The 15,919-nt window shown below is 42.9% G+C and overlaps 1 protein-coding gene across 4 annotated transcripts in view; it reads left to right on the top strand.

The window, feature by feature from the left end:
• Positions 1 to 14,700, top strand: part of MBTPS1 (membrane bound transcription factor peptidase, site 1) — a 54,377-nt gene extending 39,677 nt beyond the window's left edge. For all 4 annotated transcript variants that reach the window (XM_066582233.1, XM_066582232.1, XM_066582230.1 and 1 more), the window contains 9 exons: positions 18 to 133; positions 251 to 407; positions 2,707 to 2,831; positions 2,908 to 2,985; positions 7,896 to 8,036; positions 8,773 to 8,904; positions 9,584 to 9,710; positions 12,993 to 13,123; positions 14,141 to 14,700. In XM_066582233.1, the coding sequence (XP_066438330.1) occupies positions 18 to 133; positions 251 to 407; positions 2,707 to 2,831; positions 2,908 to 2,985; positions 7,896 to 8,036; positions 8,773 to 8,904; positions 9,584 to 9,710; positions 12,993 to 13,123; positions 14,141 to 14,337 (1,204 nt within the window). In that variant the 3' untranslated portion in view covers positions 14,338 to 14,700. The remainder of the gene's footprint in view (positions 1 to 17; positions 134 to 250; positions 408 to 2,706; positions 2,832 to 2,907; positions 2,986 to 7,895; positions 8,037 to 8,772; positions 8,905 to 9,583; positions 9,711 to 12,992; positions 13,124 to 14,140) is intronic.
• The last annotated feature ends 1,219 nt before the right edge of the window (positions 14,701 to 15,919 follow it).

Genomic DNA, 15,919 nt, shown 5'->3' with positions numbered 1-15,919 from the left:
GTCTAAATGTCCTGCAGGAATGGTGACCACGTTCATACCAACTTCAGAGATATGTACCAACACCTGAGGAGTATGGGCTACTTTATAGAAGTATTGGGTTCACCCTTCACATGCTTTGATGCCAGTCAATATGGTAAGAGACCGTTATCTTGCAAGTATTAGCCGTTTTCGTGCTGATCAATGTTAGATTATGTAACAGAAATTGTAATTATCTTAACAATGAATTGATTGTCGTGACTTGGATCTCTAGGAACTCTGCTTATGGTCGATAGTGAAGAAGAATTCTTCCCTGAGGAAATATCTAAGCTCCGCAGGGATGTGGCCAATGGACTGTCATTAATTGTCTTCAGTGACTGGTACAACACATCTGTTATGAGGAAAGTCAAATTCTATGATGAGAACACCAGGTACTAATCTGTAGACCTAAACATTTTATTTTTCATACTTGGTTTGATGGGAAACTTTTACCGCTTAATGAAATTGCTTGGTTAATAAGGCACAAAATAGGCCAGTCACGGTGTGCCCCTGCCAATCACTGCTGCACAAACCTTTCATTACACTAAGTGCATCACGTCAAGACCTGTTGACACTTTAATTTTTCCACAAACACAGAGGTATCTTTTTTTGCAGGATGAGTTGGTTTCTGTTCTTGAGAAAATGGCGCACATTTCAGCTGCAGGGGGACTCATCAAATTCTCAGTTTTTGGTTTTGGTTTGTACATCTACCCATTAGTTTCCCAAGCAAATCCCTAAGTTAGTATTGGACAGTGGGGTAATAGAGAAATACACTGAATATTAAGCAGTTTATATCCTTGTACTCTGGATGCTGGATTTGGACAGCAAATGTCCGTCTACTTTCCCCTTTTTACATTTGTCCAATCTGTATATGGAGCTAGTTTTAGGTGACAAATATGGCACCCTCTCCAGAGATAAGAGACCCCCTCCCCCCGCAGAGCGCTCTTCCTGCAATAGGAGATTTTGGCCAGTGTGGAGAGCTTTCCATATAATATCAAGTTAACCTTGTGGGTTTAAAATCTATGCATATGTATGCAATCATCACATAGACCCTGTTGGCTGCCTTCACTGCATGGTTGCTATTGGCTGTGACATGTAAGGGCTTAAAATGGAATTTGAGCTTTTCCCGGTTTGTGACTGTCTGACAGCAGAGTCCTGGCTGTTTCTGGCATGTGACTCCCATGCCAATCTTAGACTAGGCCCCTAATGTGACTGCCATGTAAGAGAGAAAAAGTACTTGAGGTAAGTAACGTGTTAAAGGGTATTTGTGACCAGGAATGATTCCCTTACTGCACTTGGGCACCTAGCAGAAGCATGACCCTTTTCATGACCAGGGCTGTTCAGGACATCTGTGCCTTTTGTGCCCAGAGCAAATTTTCACCTTTCAGAATGTTGCAAATTCGGAAGGTAGCAGGACTTTTGATGTCATAACCATGTAACCTGGAAGCTGCTAGAGGGGGTCATGTATGTCTACACTTGTATGTAGGGGATTTGGTGTTAACAAGATCAGTGTTTTACATGGCAGCTGCCGTTGTGTGCACGTCTGTAGCAGATGTGTGCATGTATGCAGCAGAGGTATATGAGCTGTGAGCATGCAGTGTGTGAAGTCAAGTTCTTGCGCCATTGTTTGGACACACTAGACTTATTAGGAGCTTCCTGCTCTTTTCTATAACTGAACACCAAAGTTAATGGAAGCTCCTCTGTGTTGTTAGACCCCCAGGGACTTTTAAATTAGTGTGAAATAATTTTTCACTGCTTTCTGTTGTCTAAACCTGGGATGCGCCTCATAGTCAAATATATTCTATAATCCGAAAAATAATCCCCCTGACTCCCCCCCCCCCCCCCCATCTATTTTTATTTTATTTTTTTAACTTCAACTTTTTCCAGCACATTATATGGTACATTAAATAGTCATGGAAAAAGCAAGTGGCGCATCCAGCACCAATTAAACTATCCAAAATGTATCCAGACATAAAAAAAAATAAGAAAAGCAAGACCGTGTGTATTGGTGGTGCTTTCAGCTAGTATGAGCTTTAATCCTAGTATACCAGCAATCCAAAAACCACACATTTTGAAGAGTGTGTGTATATAAAGACATAGTCCTGATACAATAGGAACTCCTCCTTTTAATGAATCTGCATGAAGATAAGATGTATAGGTATGTAAAATATATTATGTAGACATTTAGTATATGAACATTTACCACGCAGAATAAATAATGCGTTACTTTAAGAGATTGGACGCATACGGATGCATTGATACCAAATGTTTCTTGGTTTTTTAAAATTTTATTTTGATGTTTTTGTTAAGTATGGGAAAAGGTTTTTAAACCTTTTTTTAAAGAATTCAACTTTTTTTTTTTTTTTGCTAATGTTTACATTTTCTTTTGTCCCTTAGCTGTAAAATGTAGTACTATGGCCTGCAATCTGACAGGCTGTCTATCAAGTCAGACCACAGGCATGGCTTCATAGGCAATCTGCAATGGCTGTTGCCACTTCCCATCCCGCTCTATACACACCCCTTACCTCCATGATGTAACTGTAAGTCATGGAGTGTTAAGCTAGCCACCATGTCCACATTAACCTCTTATGTTTGTGTGCCTGTAAGGGTTTATATCACTATCACAGTTAAGTGGCTGGTTTTACCATAAGCTTACTAAGGTGTTTTTATGGCCCATTTTTCTTCCTGTAGGCAGTGGTGGATGCCAGACACTGGAGGATCAAATATACCCGCCTTAAACGACCTACTGTCTGTTTGGAATATGGCTTTCAGTGATGGTATATATGAAGGCGACTTCACCATGGCTAATCATGACAGTGAGTACATGGAAATAATATACATATTCATTCTTGGCATTCTAGAATATACCTACTGTTTTTTCTGTGATTACAGTGTATTACGCTTCTGGCTGCAGTATTGCTAGGTTTCCTGAAGATGGTGCTGTTTTATCACAAACCTTAAAGGACCAAGGTAAAGTGTAAGACCTTTCATGCCTTCTACAGCATCTTCATCTTGATGTATTTTCCTTTTAACAGTTTTAGTATATTTCTTTCTTGTTTGGTCAGTTCCGCCAGACATCTATTTGTTCTGTGCTCCTGTTTCTGCTACTGTACTACTATATGCTATGGTTCTGTTTTAACCATATTTCTGCTGAAGTGTCATGTAATCATAAACTGCGTGTCTTATAGCTCCTCCATCCTGAAGGTGCGATCACACGTTGCAGATTTGGGGCAGATCTGCAGCTACTTTAACCACTTCAATTTGAATTCAAGAGAGAGCTGCAGATTTGCATCAAAATCTGTAACAAATCGGCCACCCTAAGGGTACTTTGACACAGGCCAACAGTCACCTGGGTAATCACTCAGAAGAGCAATTACAGGCACTTGTCGTCCTGTGTAGACATGGGACTTGACAGGGCAAGTGAGCTCCGCTAAAAACCAAGCCACTGTGTAAGCAGGAAGTCGTTCATCTATGAAGTAAATATAAAAAAAAGTGTAGTTATAGGCGCAATCCCATTTAACTCAGAGGCACGAGACGTATTTTTGAGCTCGACTCCTGTTTTTGTTGAAAATTAATCCTGCATACAGACGTGTTTCGGGGCCGTTGCACCCCTTCCTCAGTAGTTTAGCTGAGGATAAACTGTACATATAATGGAGAATGTTTGTTTGTTTGTTTGTTTGATAGGGAGATCATTTAACATTTTTAAATTTGATAGTAAGGAAAGACTTATCAGAGATTAATAAATAAAAATGAACACAAGCAAACAATTAAATTAACAATTAAGAGTAATTATGTACATAACTTTCAATTTGTTAAATGAACTAGGTGTGACGTTTCGTGGACTGGCTGCAGCCTCTTAGATTCGTCAATCGATCAATTTCACTCCCATACTTAGAATAAGGGAGGAAAAAACAATTTTGAAACCAAAACATCGGTATATAGATTTGCTCTGCTCCTTTTTTTTTTTTTCTTCTCCTCTTTCATTAGTTTACCAGTAAGTATTAGGACATTATGGTAGCAGTGTTTCTGGTGGCACATCACACTCACATTAGCTTGATTACCACAAAATACAAACACAGCTTGGCTCCTCCCACAGCAGTGACATCACCACAGGTCCTTCAGCCCACTGGATCTCTGTGGTGGTGGTAGGTCAATGTGTTCTGTCAGGACCGCTGAGTTGTGTAGGAAATTATAGTCCCAGTGTTTCTGGTGGCGCAGGGGATGCTGGGAGTTTACATGTCTAACACGTTCCCTATAGAATGGTTAGATTCTTAGGTATATTCATATGTGTAGTTAGCATGATACTAGTATCCCAAAGTAAGGGCTTATTCAGATGGGCGTATATCGGTTGGGTTTTCACACCCGGACCATATATACGCTGCCCCTCTCTGCAAAGGGCGGAGGCGGGACGGGAGCTAGTGCACTGAGCTCTCGCGCCCTCTCCGCTGTTTGCAATGGGATGGGGTGGAACTTGGCTCCGCCCCTCCAATTGCAAACAGTGGAGAGGGAGCGTGAAAACCCAACAGATATACGACCGCCTGAATAAGCCCTAAAGGTGTATGAACGTGGCTCAAATCTGCAGTACAGGAGTCACCTAGATAATATGTACTACAGTCTGCAGTTAAAAATCAACACCGCCCCACCGACCTGTTTCACCACAGGACAAGGCCATCTCGGTGGAAAAAGGCTATGTAATTATAGCCCTTTCCCTCTTTAGACTCTAAAAGTCTAACAAGTTCCATACAGAATGGTTAAAGGGGTTGTCCGCCACCCAAACTGATTTTTTTTTCCCCCCCCCCATTAATGCCCTGTGGAGTAGAAGCATCACACACAACAGCCTTTCCCATAAAAATCGATATTCTGCTTACCTTTTCATTCCTTTTCTTCCCTTTATAAAGTTTGCCTGAAGAATTCTTCAAAGATGGCGCCGCTGGGTAGTTCCCATGATGCACTGCTGCCTCTCTCCTCAGCGTGCACGCTCCGGATGACACCGGTCACATGACTGGAGGACCGGCATCATAATGCAGACGCACGCTTCACTGCTTTGAATAGAGCCGGCAGCCGTCCGGTCCCATTCAGAGCAATGAGAGGGCAGGGAGAGCAGTGCGATCTCCTGCTAGAGCTGTGACAGCTGTAGCAGTAGATTCCTTCATCTCCCTGGCATGTCCCCTCATCACTGGATACTGTGACAGCCCTGTCACGGTGTCCAGTAATGAGGGGACATGCTGAGGAGATGAAGGAATCTACTGCTAACAGCTGTCACAGCTCTAGCAGGATCGTGATCTGTAGCAGCACTTTCAATAGCAGAGAATCGCGATCCTCAGCTATTGAAAGTGAAAGTAGCACCAAACATGACTGACACACACACAGCCCCCTCCACACATGCACCCCACAGTGTCCCCCTCCAGTGCCCCCCCTCCCCCGCAAGCCACCAGCTGACAGCTCTGACCAGCAGCATCCTTCTCTCCCCCCCCCTCCCCCCCCCCCCCCCTCTCCCACTGGCTGACAGCTCCGACCAGCAGCATCCTCCTTCCCCCCACTGGCTAACAGCTCCGACCAGCAGTTCCCCCTCACCCCCATCCCGGGACTACTGACTGACAGGTCTGTCACCCCTACACCTCCCCACCTCCACCCCTGACTACTGACAGCTCGCAGCACCCCTCCCCCGTGAAAGACCGGCACTCCACTCCCCCTCCTCCACTCCCCTCCCCCTCCTCCACTCCCCTTACCTGTCAGCTGAAGATCCCGCAGCCGCGCGTCCCCTGCAGGCAGACCAGAGCTTCCTGAAGCAGCTGGCAGAAGAAGACCTACTGCGCATGCGCGGAGTAGAAGAAGCGCGTCCCCATGCAGAGAACACCTGGAGCTTGCCCGACAAGAAGTTTGGAGCCCTGTCTCACTAGTGGTCTTTTCTCTCATTTTGTTGCTTTTTATTAGTGTTGGAACTAAAAATTCACACCTCCTGTTTAGAGCTCATCCCACAAATCAATTGACTTTCAAAGGAAACCTGTATCTAACAATTTGCCCTCAATCCACTACAAGAACTTGGATTTTGTTTTAAAAATGATGTTCCTCTGATCACTAAAAGGCTTTTCAATTACCCCCTTATACCTGAATAATTCTGTGACGGTTTCTGGTGCTGTATACTAATGAAGTGCGATGAGTCCAGTGTGCGCTCTGCAGTCTAGATGGGTCCAGCATAGTCATGAGACACGGTTAACCACTGCTCCTTAGGTTTGATAGCTTTCTCAATCTTCTACGTACAGATGAACGCTTTCATCCGTATATTGATTGTCTTGTCCAGAAGAGAATGCGCTGTACTCTGGTTTGGCCTCACAGATCTGTGTCAGGGCCCACATGTGGGGGATAACGTGACGGCAGTGTCTGTGGTCAGACTTGTGCAGCGTAAGGCGATCAATGTGCAGTATTTTAAACAAGAGTAGGCATATTTATGAGCAGATTGCACAATCACGTGTCAATCGGGCAGGAGGCAGGGTTGCAGAGTAGAAATCTGCCCTACTGACAGTCCTAGTAACTTACATTCTAGTTGGAAAAAGTTTTACCTAAGGCCTCATGTCCGCGGGCAAAAGAAGAATTAAAATCCGCAGCGGATTTTAACTCTTCTCCTGCCCGCGGATCCGCACCCCATAGGGATGCATTGACCACCTGCGGGTAGATAAATACACGCGGATGGTCAATAAAAGTGATTTTTTTTTTTTTTTTTTTTTTTTTAAATGGAGCATGAAAAAATCTGGACCATGTTCCATTTTCGTGCAGGTCTCCCGCGGGCTTCTATTGAAGCCTATTGAAGCCTATGGAAGCTGTCCGGATCCGCGGAAGACCAAAATCGGAATTTACTCACCTGCTCCGGATCTTCCCTTCGCCGCGGCTTCATCTTCTCTCCGTCGCGGTCGGGTCTTTTTTTCTTTGGGCCGGCGCATGCGCGGGGCACGCAATTGACGTGCCCTGCACATCTGCCGGGCTGAAAAAAGATCTGGCCGCGGCGAAGGGAAGATCCGGAGCGGGCGAGAAGTGAGTTAATTCTTATTTTTATGCCTCATGTCCGCGGGGCAGGAGGGACCCACTGCAGATTCTCCATGTAGAATCCATAGCGGGCCTGATTTTCCCCGTGGACATGAGGCCTTAGTATTACTTGAGTTAACTGTGGCTTTATACCCCAAAGAAGAGAAAAAATAATAGTAATTGTACTTGAAGCAACTGCAGCTTGGCAGTAGTATTTTGTGTGGTTAGAAGCTGGTGACAGGGTGCTCTTTAAATCTTACCCGTCAAGAGATTTGCACTACTGTCAATTTTCACAAACTGCCATGGGCTTGGAAGGCAGGTACAGTGGGGTCTCTGCACTTCTGGAAATGCCAAATCCTCGCGTTAATTTTTAAAAATGTCTCCTTTTAGGTGGTGCTGCATTGCACATTCAGTTCAGAGGACCGGTCATTTCTGCCATCTGTTAGTAAATGCTTGTAGTAGTATCATTTCATGAAGAATACATTTTTACTAGGAATACTGTATTTGCTGTTCTACTGTTCCTCTTTTAGAAATTCATGAATTGACAGCTCGGTCTTGCCATTCTCCTCGTCAGAATGGTGTGTACCTATTAGGCCAGCACTGGGTGTGCAGTATCAGACTATGTAAGGACACATCCCTTCGGTAAGGGGAATGGTAACACCCAGATGTCAGTTTGGTCATGTGCACCAAAACTATTTGACGGGGAAGTCCATTTAAAAGACCAGACGCTGGAATGGTGGCAGGTCCTGTTCTAAACCTTGTTCCCCACTCCATCTATATTATAGACCTTTTTAGCTTTTGTCACACAATAGGTTTATTTGTCTTTCTTCCATTACTCATTTTGCTTCTTTTCTGTACAGGACTTGAAGTGTTGAAACAAGAAACTTCTGTGGTTGAAAATGTCCCTGTGCTAGGGCTCTTCCAGACACAAACTGAAGGAGGGGGCAGAATTGTGCTGTATGGAGACTCGAACTGCTTAGATGACAGTCACCGCCAGAAAGGTATCATTAAACCAGCAGTACTTGGGGACAGCTTGGATAAAAAACAGTGCAGCACATTGTCTTGTAAAGTTACAATTGTATTGGCAAATAAGGAACATGAGTTAATTTTTTGTACTCTATATTTTTTTTGCATTGAAAACATGGAGGTGTAGTGAGGGGGAAAAGATTGCAACTGTCCTTTTCCTCCATTCTGTCTCTGTCTCCTATAAAAATCCCTATTTTTTTTTTTTTTTAACAAATACGGTTTCCCTAAAAATAAGACCTACCCAGAAAATGAGCCCTAGCATGATTTTTGAGAGTGCTTGAAAAAAAAGCCCTACCCCAAAAATATAAACCCTAGCTACATTTAATGAGTCACTTTTAAATAGTGTCCGGGCAGCTAGATATGTGAAAAAGTAAAATCTTCTGGAGCAAAATTAATATACCAGTCATGTATGCACAAGAATCCATATTGATTAGTCCCAAAGGTTGGGAGCCGAAAGAAGAAAACATGGCAAACTAATGTGCAGTAACTCACGCTGTCTGGGCATCAAGTAACCCTGAAAAGGGGGACAAATCTAACAACTATCACACTATGAATATGAACTATCTGAATGCCAAGAAGGATCTCCTAACAGGAGACAGCAGAGGCATTTAAGATGCTTCTGACCCATCCCTTCGTGTTCTCGCTCTACAAGACCTATTAAATGTTGATGATACAACATGGAAAGAACTTTTTTTCTTTTAAAATCTGCAGATTGCTTTTGGCTTCTTGACTCGTTACTCCAATACACTTCCTATGGAGTGTTACCAGCAAGCATCAGTCACTCTGAGAACAGACAGAAGCCTCCAACAGGTGAAGGGAGCCAACCGCCAGAGAGAATGGAAGGTAACTATTTCACATTTAGAAGGTTTCCTGATCAAGACGTTAAATACAACTTTCTTTAACCCCTTAAGGACATGGCCTATTTTGGGCTTAAAGGGGTTGTCTCGCAAAAGCAAGTGGGGTTATACACTTCTGTATGGCCATATTAATGCACTTTGTAATATACATCGTGCATTAAATATGAGCCATACAGAAGTTATTCACTTACCTTCCCTGCGCTGACGTCCCCGTCTCCATGGCTCCGTCTAACTTCAGCGTCTAATCGCCCGATTAGACGCGTTGCGCAGAAGGGTCTTCTGCCTTCGGCTCGGTTCGGCAGCAGCGGCGTTCTGGCTCCGCCCCCTTCTACGCGTCATCGCGTAGCTCCGCCCCATCACGTGTGCCGATTCCAGCCTCCTGATTGGCTTGGAAAAATGTGTTTTCACTGGAGTGGCCCTTTTAACCCCGAATTGCATTCGGGTTTTTGAAGTTTACTATTTGAAATTGTCAGATGAACCTCTATCAACTTGTCAGAAAATAACTTCTTGCACTGCCTATATGTAATGGCACTTAACAAAACGCAGATTACAAGAGCAAGTTCTGGGGATGCTTAAAAATCTCAGTTCTGAAGCCTGCAGTGATCTGAATAGAAGTTATGATTTGCACTACAGTAATTCACTTGAAAACTTTGTTCTCTTTCCAGGAAACCATCTTCATCGCTATTCTAAAGTGTTAGAAGCTCATTTGGGAGATCCCAAGCCTCGACCATTGCCAGCTTGTCCTCATCTATCTTGGGCCAAACCACTGCCCCTCAACGAAACTGCTCCTAGGTGTGTAATCCATGGACACATTAGTTTTACTTGGTTAGAAAGATGAAACGTAGTAACTCGACAACCTGTAGTAGCATCTAAATTGTAGTTGCACTAGTGTGGTATGTTGGCTTCCTCTTGTCTGCACTGTAAGTTGGAGGATAGTAAACAAAAGATACAAGTTCATAGAATTTGTGTTCAACTGCTTCTTGGTATAGATGGATATTGGCTTGTGTTATGATGACTTTGAATTTCAAGGGCTGTCTTTTATACCACACACTCAACAGTAATCATGTGTAAGGAAAAGCTAATTATTTTATTATAGGGGCTAAATTATACTTTTTGTTTCTGGCAGCAATCTTATCGGCTGTTTTTAGTAACAACTGTCAGAACTGAGTGCAGTTCTAAACGATCTCACACGGTGTTAACCCCTTAGTGACCGCCCCATTGCCTTTTTGCATCCTGGCTAAGTGGGCTTTAATCCTCAGGGCCATAAAAACACGCTCGCCCTGAGTATTAAAGCCACGGGGCCTGTGTATGGGGGAAGGGGGGGCTGCGGGGAACAACCCCCAGTCATGCGATCGCCGCTACCTACCGCATGACGGCGATTGTATAGAAGTTTTAAAGTTAAATCAAGTTAAAGTTTGAGCTTTCCTCATGGATCGGATCCATGAGGGGAGCTGAAAGTACTCACCCCTGTCTTCTGTGATGTTCTGGCCCTTCCAGGACATGGTGCCCACTTCTGTGCATGCGTGAACAGATGTAAACGTCTGTTGCGTGCTCAGAAGGGCTCGTTGCCCGGGAAATTTAAAATCTATCTGGCTCCTGGCTACCATGTGTTGCCGAGAGCAGAGAGATAGCACCAGAGACCGCTGTATGAGGTTACTGGTAACATGGCTGCCGTTATCCAATGGTTAGCGGTGATCATTTAAAGTAAAAAAGAAAAAAGTGTAAGAAGTAAAAACAAGTTTAAAAAGTTCGTTTCATCTCCCCTCACAGATCATATCCGTGAGAGGAGATGAAATTACGTACATAAGGCCCCCAGATTTATTTGTGGACCTTACCCTGGGTTCTGCACACGTGCCTGTCGCTAGAATGGCGGATGAATGTGCAAAAGCTGCGGATTTCCAGGGTAATTTAAAATCTCCCTGCTCCTAGCTACCAAAAGTAGCTAGGAGATTTCATGGGGGGGGGCGCGGTATACAGTCCCTGGTCATGTGATCGCCGCTATCCAATAGCTAACAGCGATCACTTTAAAAGTAAAAAAAAAAATAAACATTTAATTTCACCTCTTGTCATGAATCCGACTTGTGAGGATAGGTGAAATTAATTACCTAAGTGCTCCAGCAATGGCCCCTGGCGGGGACCTTTCCCCAACTTCGGTGCGTGCGCCCGTCGGCAAAACCGCAGACATAAGCGCGGAAACTGAGGAGGACTCAGAAAATTTAAAATCTACTTACTAAGGTAACTTGAGGAAGTCGCGGTTCTTGTGACGAAACGTGTCGTACTGTTTTATTTTGGAATAAAGACCATTGTCTATTCGGAGGAGTACACTAGGACTTCCCTTTTGAGCGCCGAGACCCCTTTTTTTTGCTGCATTTTTGTTTGATTCTACTTGTTACTAAAGGTAGCCTAGAGCAGTGGTCCCCAGTCATGTGATCAACAGTTTTTAAGTCCATTGGAAAACTGTGAAGTGTAAAGCTCCTTTCGTTTGGGCCCTGTTGTGTATACAGACATAAGATTAGGGCCACAATGGGTAAGTTTCTGAATCCAGTACAAACAGGGGGATCCATTTTTGGGTGCAAATCTTCATTTTCATGTGCATTATAGAAGAATAAAACTGTCTTTTTAAAATGACAGATTTGCAAAAATATATGAAACTTGTTATCCTAAATTGCATTAACTCCTGAAAAACTGTGGGGTCAAAATACTCATGACACCCCTCAGTGAATATATTAACCCTTTGCAATCCAATTTTGGAATCTGGGGTTTTCTTTCTGCCATTTATACAATAGCGCCATCTGCTGGCTAGAGCCAGTACTGTGGTATGGGACATGCTGAAGAGGCCCCTGACAACAGAGCGGCCAGTAATAGACAGTAAGAATACCCTGCCGGACGTCTTCCGACATCGGAGCTGTACAGCCTTCAATCAGAATGTCTTTAGACGTCAGACAGTGGGTTGGAAAGAGTTAAGGGGTGTTTTTAAAATGGGGTCATTTGTGGGGGTATCTATCATTCTGACGTCTATGAGCCTTTGCAATCTTGGCTTGGTGTAGGAAAACAAAATATTCCTCAAAATGTTGATAACTAATGTTAAATTTTGTACGTCTCCTAAATAGTTAAAAATAGTTTTTCAAATGTGTGCCCATATCTTATCAAAAATGTGTACAGTACGTTTGCACATATTTAAAATATTTGCAGTTGAAAATGTGAGACTATTTTTGCTAAATTATCCCAATTGTGGCACTTTTAATAAATATACACAAGTTCTATTGGTCTATCTGTACCACCTAATTGAAGTACAATATGCGGCGAAAAAACAATGTCAGAACCACTCGGATATGCAAAACCTTTACGGAATTACAAAGGGGCAGTTTTCTAAAATTTGGCTTTTGTCACTAAGGTGCAAATGAGCTTCGTCAGTAAGGGGTTTAAATATATAGAAGCTATAGGTTGTATTCAGATGAGATAAACTGTATAACAAGAAAAAGACTTGCGCTGCTTTACTTGTAGGAGACGGATTAATCTCAAAAAATCAGTCTCAAATTTGAGTTTTAGCAAGTATTTGTTACTCTATGAGGCTTTGCCCTCTTTTATTGTATAAATAAACTTCTTTCTCTCAAATTTGAGACTGATTTTTTGAGATTTATTAATCAGTCTCCTACAAGTAAAGCAGCGCAAGTCTATAGTCTTTTTCTTGTTATACAGTTTATTTGTATTATTCGACCTCTTATGAGGGACGGAGTACTTTTATGACTTGCAGCTCTCCAGTGCTCTGGATTATCTATTTGTCGGTGTGTGGATAAAGTAACCGCTATAAGCCTACCAGGATATGGGGTGCTGACATGATCACCTTAGGGTGACATGTCTGGCACCAGGTGAGTTATTACAGTATATCATTTTGATCCCTTTTGAAAAGTGCTCGGCGCTCTCCTTGATTTTGATCTCCTTCAGATGAGATGCAACATAAACATTTTAAGTGGCAGTTTGAGGTCCAGATTTTAGCACAAATCATAACCTATATGTTTAAGAAAAATGTACTTCTTGAGACATAGTCTTCAGAGATGTAATCTTCTCGTTCAGTAACCTGTGGAAGCACCAGAAACTGCTATCTATAGACCTGGATAAAGTGGCTTTACCCAACGTCCGTCAAAGTCGGCCACAAGTGAGACCCTTATCACCCGGTGAAAGTGGAGCCTGGGATATACCTGGAGGTTAGTATATATATATTGCTTTGTATACAAGTATAGATGATATAGGGACGCTAAAGCCAGATGTGAGTAAAGGAGACAAGCTTACCAACAGACTGCTTGTCAATCTGCAGGATTTTCTTTGTTCCTGAAACAAGTCCTGTAGAGAACGGAGCGTAATTTCCTGTTGATCAGTTTTGTTGTTTACTGGTGAACTGAGCAGGTGGGCCTTGACAAAGGGGAGGAGTTTAATCTTTGTGTTTTACTGTAGTGGGAGAGGCTCCTGCTGCTGCCAGTTACTTTAGCTGGGCTGAGCTCATGGGACCCACAGAAGATCTTTTTCCTTTATTTTATATCTCTTCAGTTTTAATCGCATTGTGATCAAAAATGATGGTGAATATTAAGTGTGCATTAGTGGGATATTGTGTATTTAGTGCTCCTTTATAAGGTTACATCACCGCTAACTGAATAAAACACTTTGATGGTTGTGCATTATTTTGCATTAGTGGTGAAGTGTGCTTTTCAGTTACTTGGTAGCGTCTTATGTCTAAGATTTAACTCCTTTTATCATATGTAACTAAAACCTGAATTATAAAATTTCCCATATTTTCTGAGAGACCTCTGTCACATTCTGCCCGTCCCCTAACATCTTGATGCAAAATTGCATAAAGGTAACCAGGAGTCTAAAGCTTAACATCAAATAGGCGAAGAAAGAGCAGCTTGACATGTCTCTGGCAGTTTTGCTCTGCAGGAAGCATGGTGGTGTATTATGGGCAACCCACAGATGCCTATGGGCAGTGTGTAATGCTTCGTTCTCCCTGTGGTGGTCTTCCAGGATGATCCCCTGCAAATTAATGATCTCAGAATATTCTGCTGTAAGAAATCAACTTCTTTTTAAGGGACCCTCCTGATAAAAGGAGGTGTTAAAACACCTTTAACATCTCCCACTGCCATTAGGGGGGTTATGCAAAGGGGCTGCAGATGCGAAATGCATCTGTGGGACTAGTTTTCTCATCATTTGCTGTTTTTCTCTCCTTACAGGCATTATGCCTGGACGGTATAACCAGGACGTGGGCCAGACCATTCCAGTCTTTGCATTTCTTGGCGCTATGGTAGTTCTGGCTTTCTTTGTGGTACAAATTAACAAGGCCAAGAGCAAGCCAAAGAGACGGAAACCTCGAGTCAAACGACCTCAACTTATTCAACCGTTTCACCAACCAAAGACTCCATCTGTCTGAGCTATGGCTGATTTGCCATCTGCTGCCAAAGACGGCTGTACGAGCTCTAAAACAAACTTTACTGTAGCCTCTTTCTCTGACCAAACCGAACATTGGTAGGAATCGCTTCTTTTATATATTATGTAAAATAAATCCCTTTTTCGAAGCGCTTTTCACTACCAAAAAGGGACAGTGGGGCAAATGCAATATGTAAGAAGACTTGTGCTCAGCACAAACCAAAACTAGACACGTCGTTTTAAAAAGGATGTTTACCCCAAATCAGTGACTTTTATTTTTATAAATGTTTTTGTAATTTTGATCATTTTTCCATCTTTACCGGTGGATTTTGTTTTCAATAAATAAACTGCTTGTAATAAAACTCCATGTACTGCCTTCTAAAATCGCACAGATGTAATCATGGGATATGAAGTGCTGCATGTATGGTCTCTATACCCGTATGTGCCTGAAACAGGATGTGTGGACAAACCCAGCATGTTCCTGTATGGTCTACTGTCCTACACAAGGGTATTCATATGACATGTATTGTGAGCCTCTTGTAGGTTGTGATCGGAGCTGGCCAATACACTTATCACCTGCTCACCATGGAATGTACACAATCCGTGCTCATACAACATTCAGTAACTGGATGCCGCCCCACTATGTATATGGAACCAATTAGCTTTTATCTCGCATCCTCTAGCTTTTTACTGGTAGAATAATAATGGACTGCTTCTTCTAAGTAGTGTCATTACTCTGGTCCCTTTTTATTGTATAACTTAATGTTTAAGTACTTTGGGAGTCATGTAAATACTGTGTTGATATTAAGCCTTTAGTGACTGATAAATCCCCCATAAGCAGGTGCTAGTTCCGGTCCCCTGATGTACCTATCAATTATGGACGTGCATAAACATGGTCCCAAGTCTGTGGTTGGTTGGTCCCCTGACACCTTACTGTGTCAATCAGAATGGTACCCATTTGGAGTTCTGTGATTAGTCAGTTCTAATCTTCTGTCACTGTCTGTCTCATCAGACCAGTTAGTCCTTTAGATGCTTTTTGGCAAACTTCAGATGGACTTCCATGTGTGTGTTGGAGAAGCTTCTTTCTGGCCACGCTACCATATTCTCCAGATTGGTGGAGTTCTGCAGTGATGATTGAGCCTCTGGAAGTTTCTTCCATCTGCACACAGGATCTTTTGAACTCTACCAGGGTTGACCATTGGGTTCTTGGTCACCTATCTTACCAAGGCCCTTCTCCCCCCAATTACTTGGACTCTTCCTATAGCTGGCCAACCAAACTTCTATTTAACCCCTTAAGGACCAGGCCCTTTTTAGGGATTTTACCCATGTGGTTTTACTCCCAGATTGCTTTCCTTTTAGTTAACAAAATTATAAAAAAAAAATTTTTCCCGTGATACACAGGGCTATTTTTTTAATTATTTTCACTGATTACTTCCCCCCCCCCCCCCCCCCCCCTTTTTTTTTTAAATTGGGGGTAAAGGGCTAAAATGTTTTATTTTTTTTTTTTTTAAGGCCGCCTGCACACGGGCGGAAATCCCGCAGCGGGATTTCCCACGGGATTTCCACCACTGAAAGCCTGCATAGGA

This window comes from Eleutherodactylus coqui, chromosome 11, assembly GCF_035609145.1.
Source record: "Eleutherodactylus coqui strain aEleCoq1 chromosome 11, aEleCoq1.hap1, whole genome shotgun sequence".
Taxonomy (NCBI): domain Eukaryota; kingdom Metazoa; phylum Chordata; class Amphibia; order Anura; family Eleutherodactylidae; genus Eleutherodactylus; species Eleutherodactylus coqui.
This window is presented reverse-complemented; position numbering and strand designations above follow the sequence as displayed.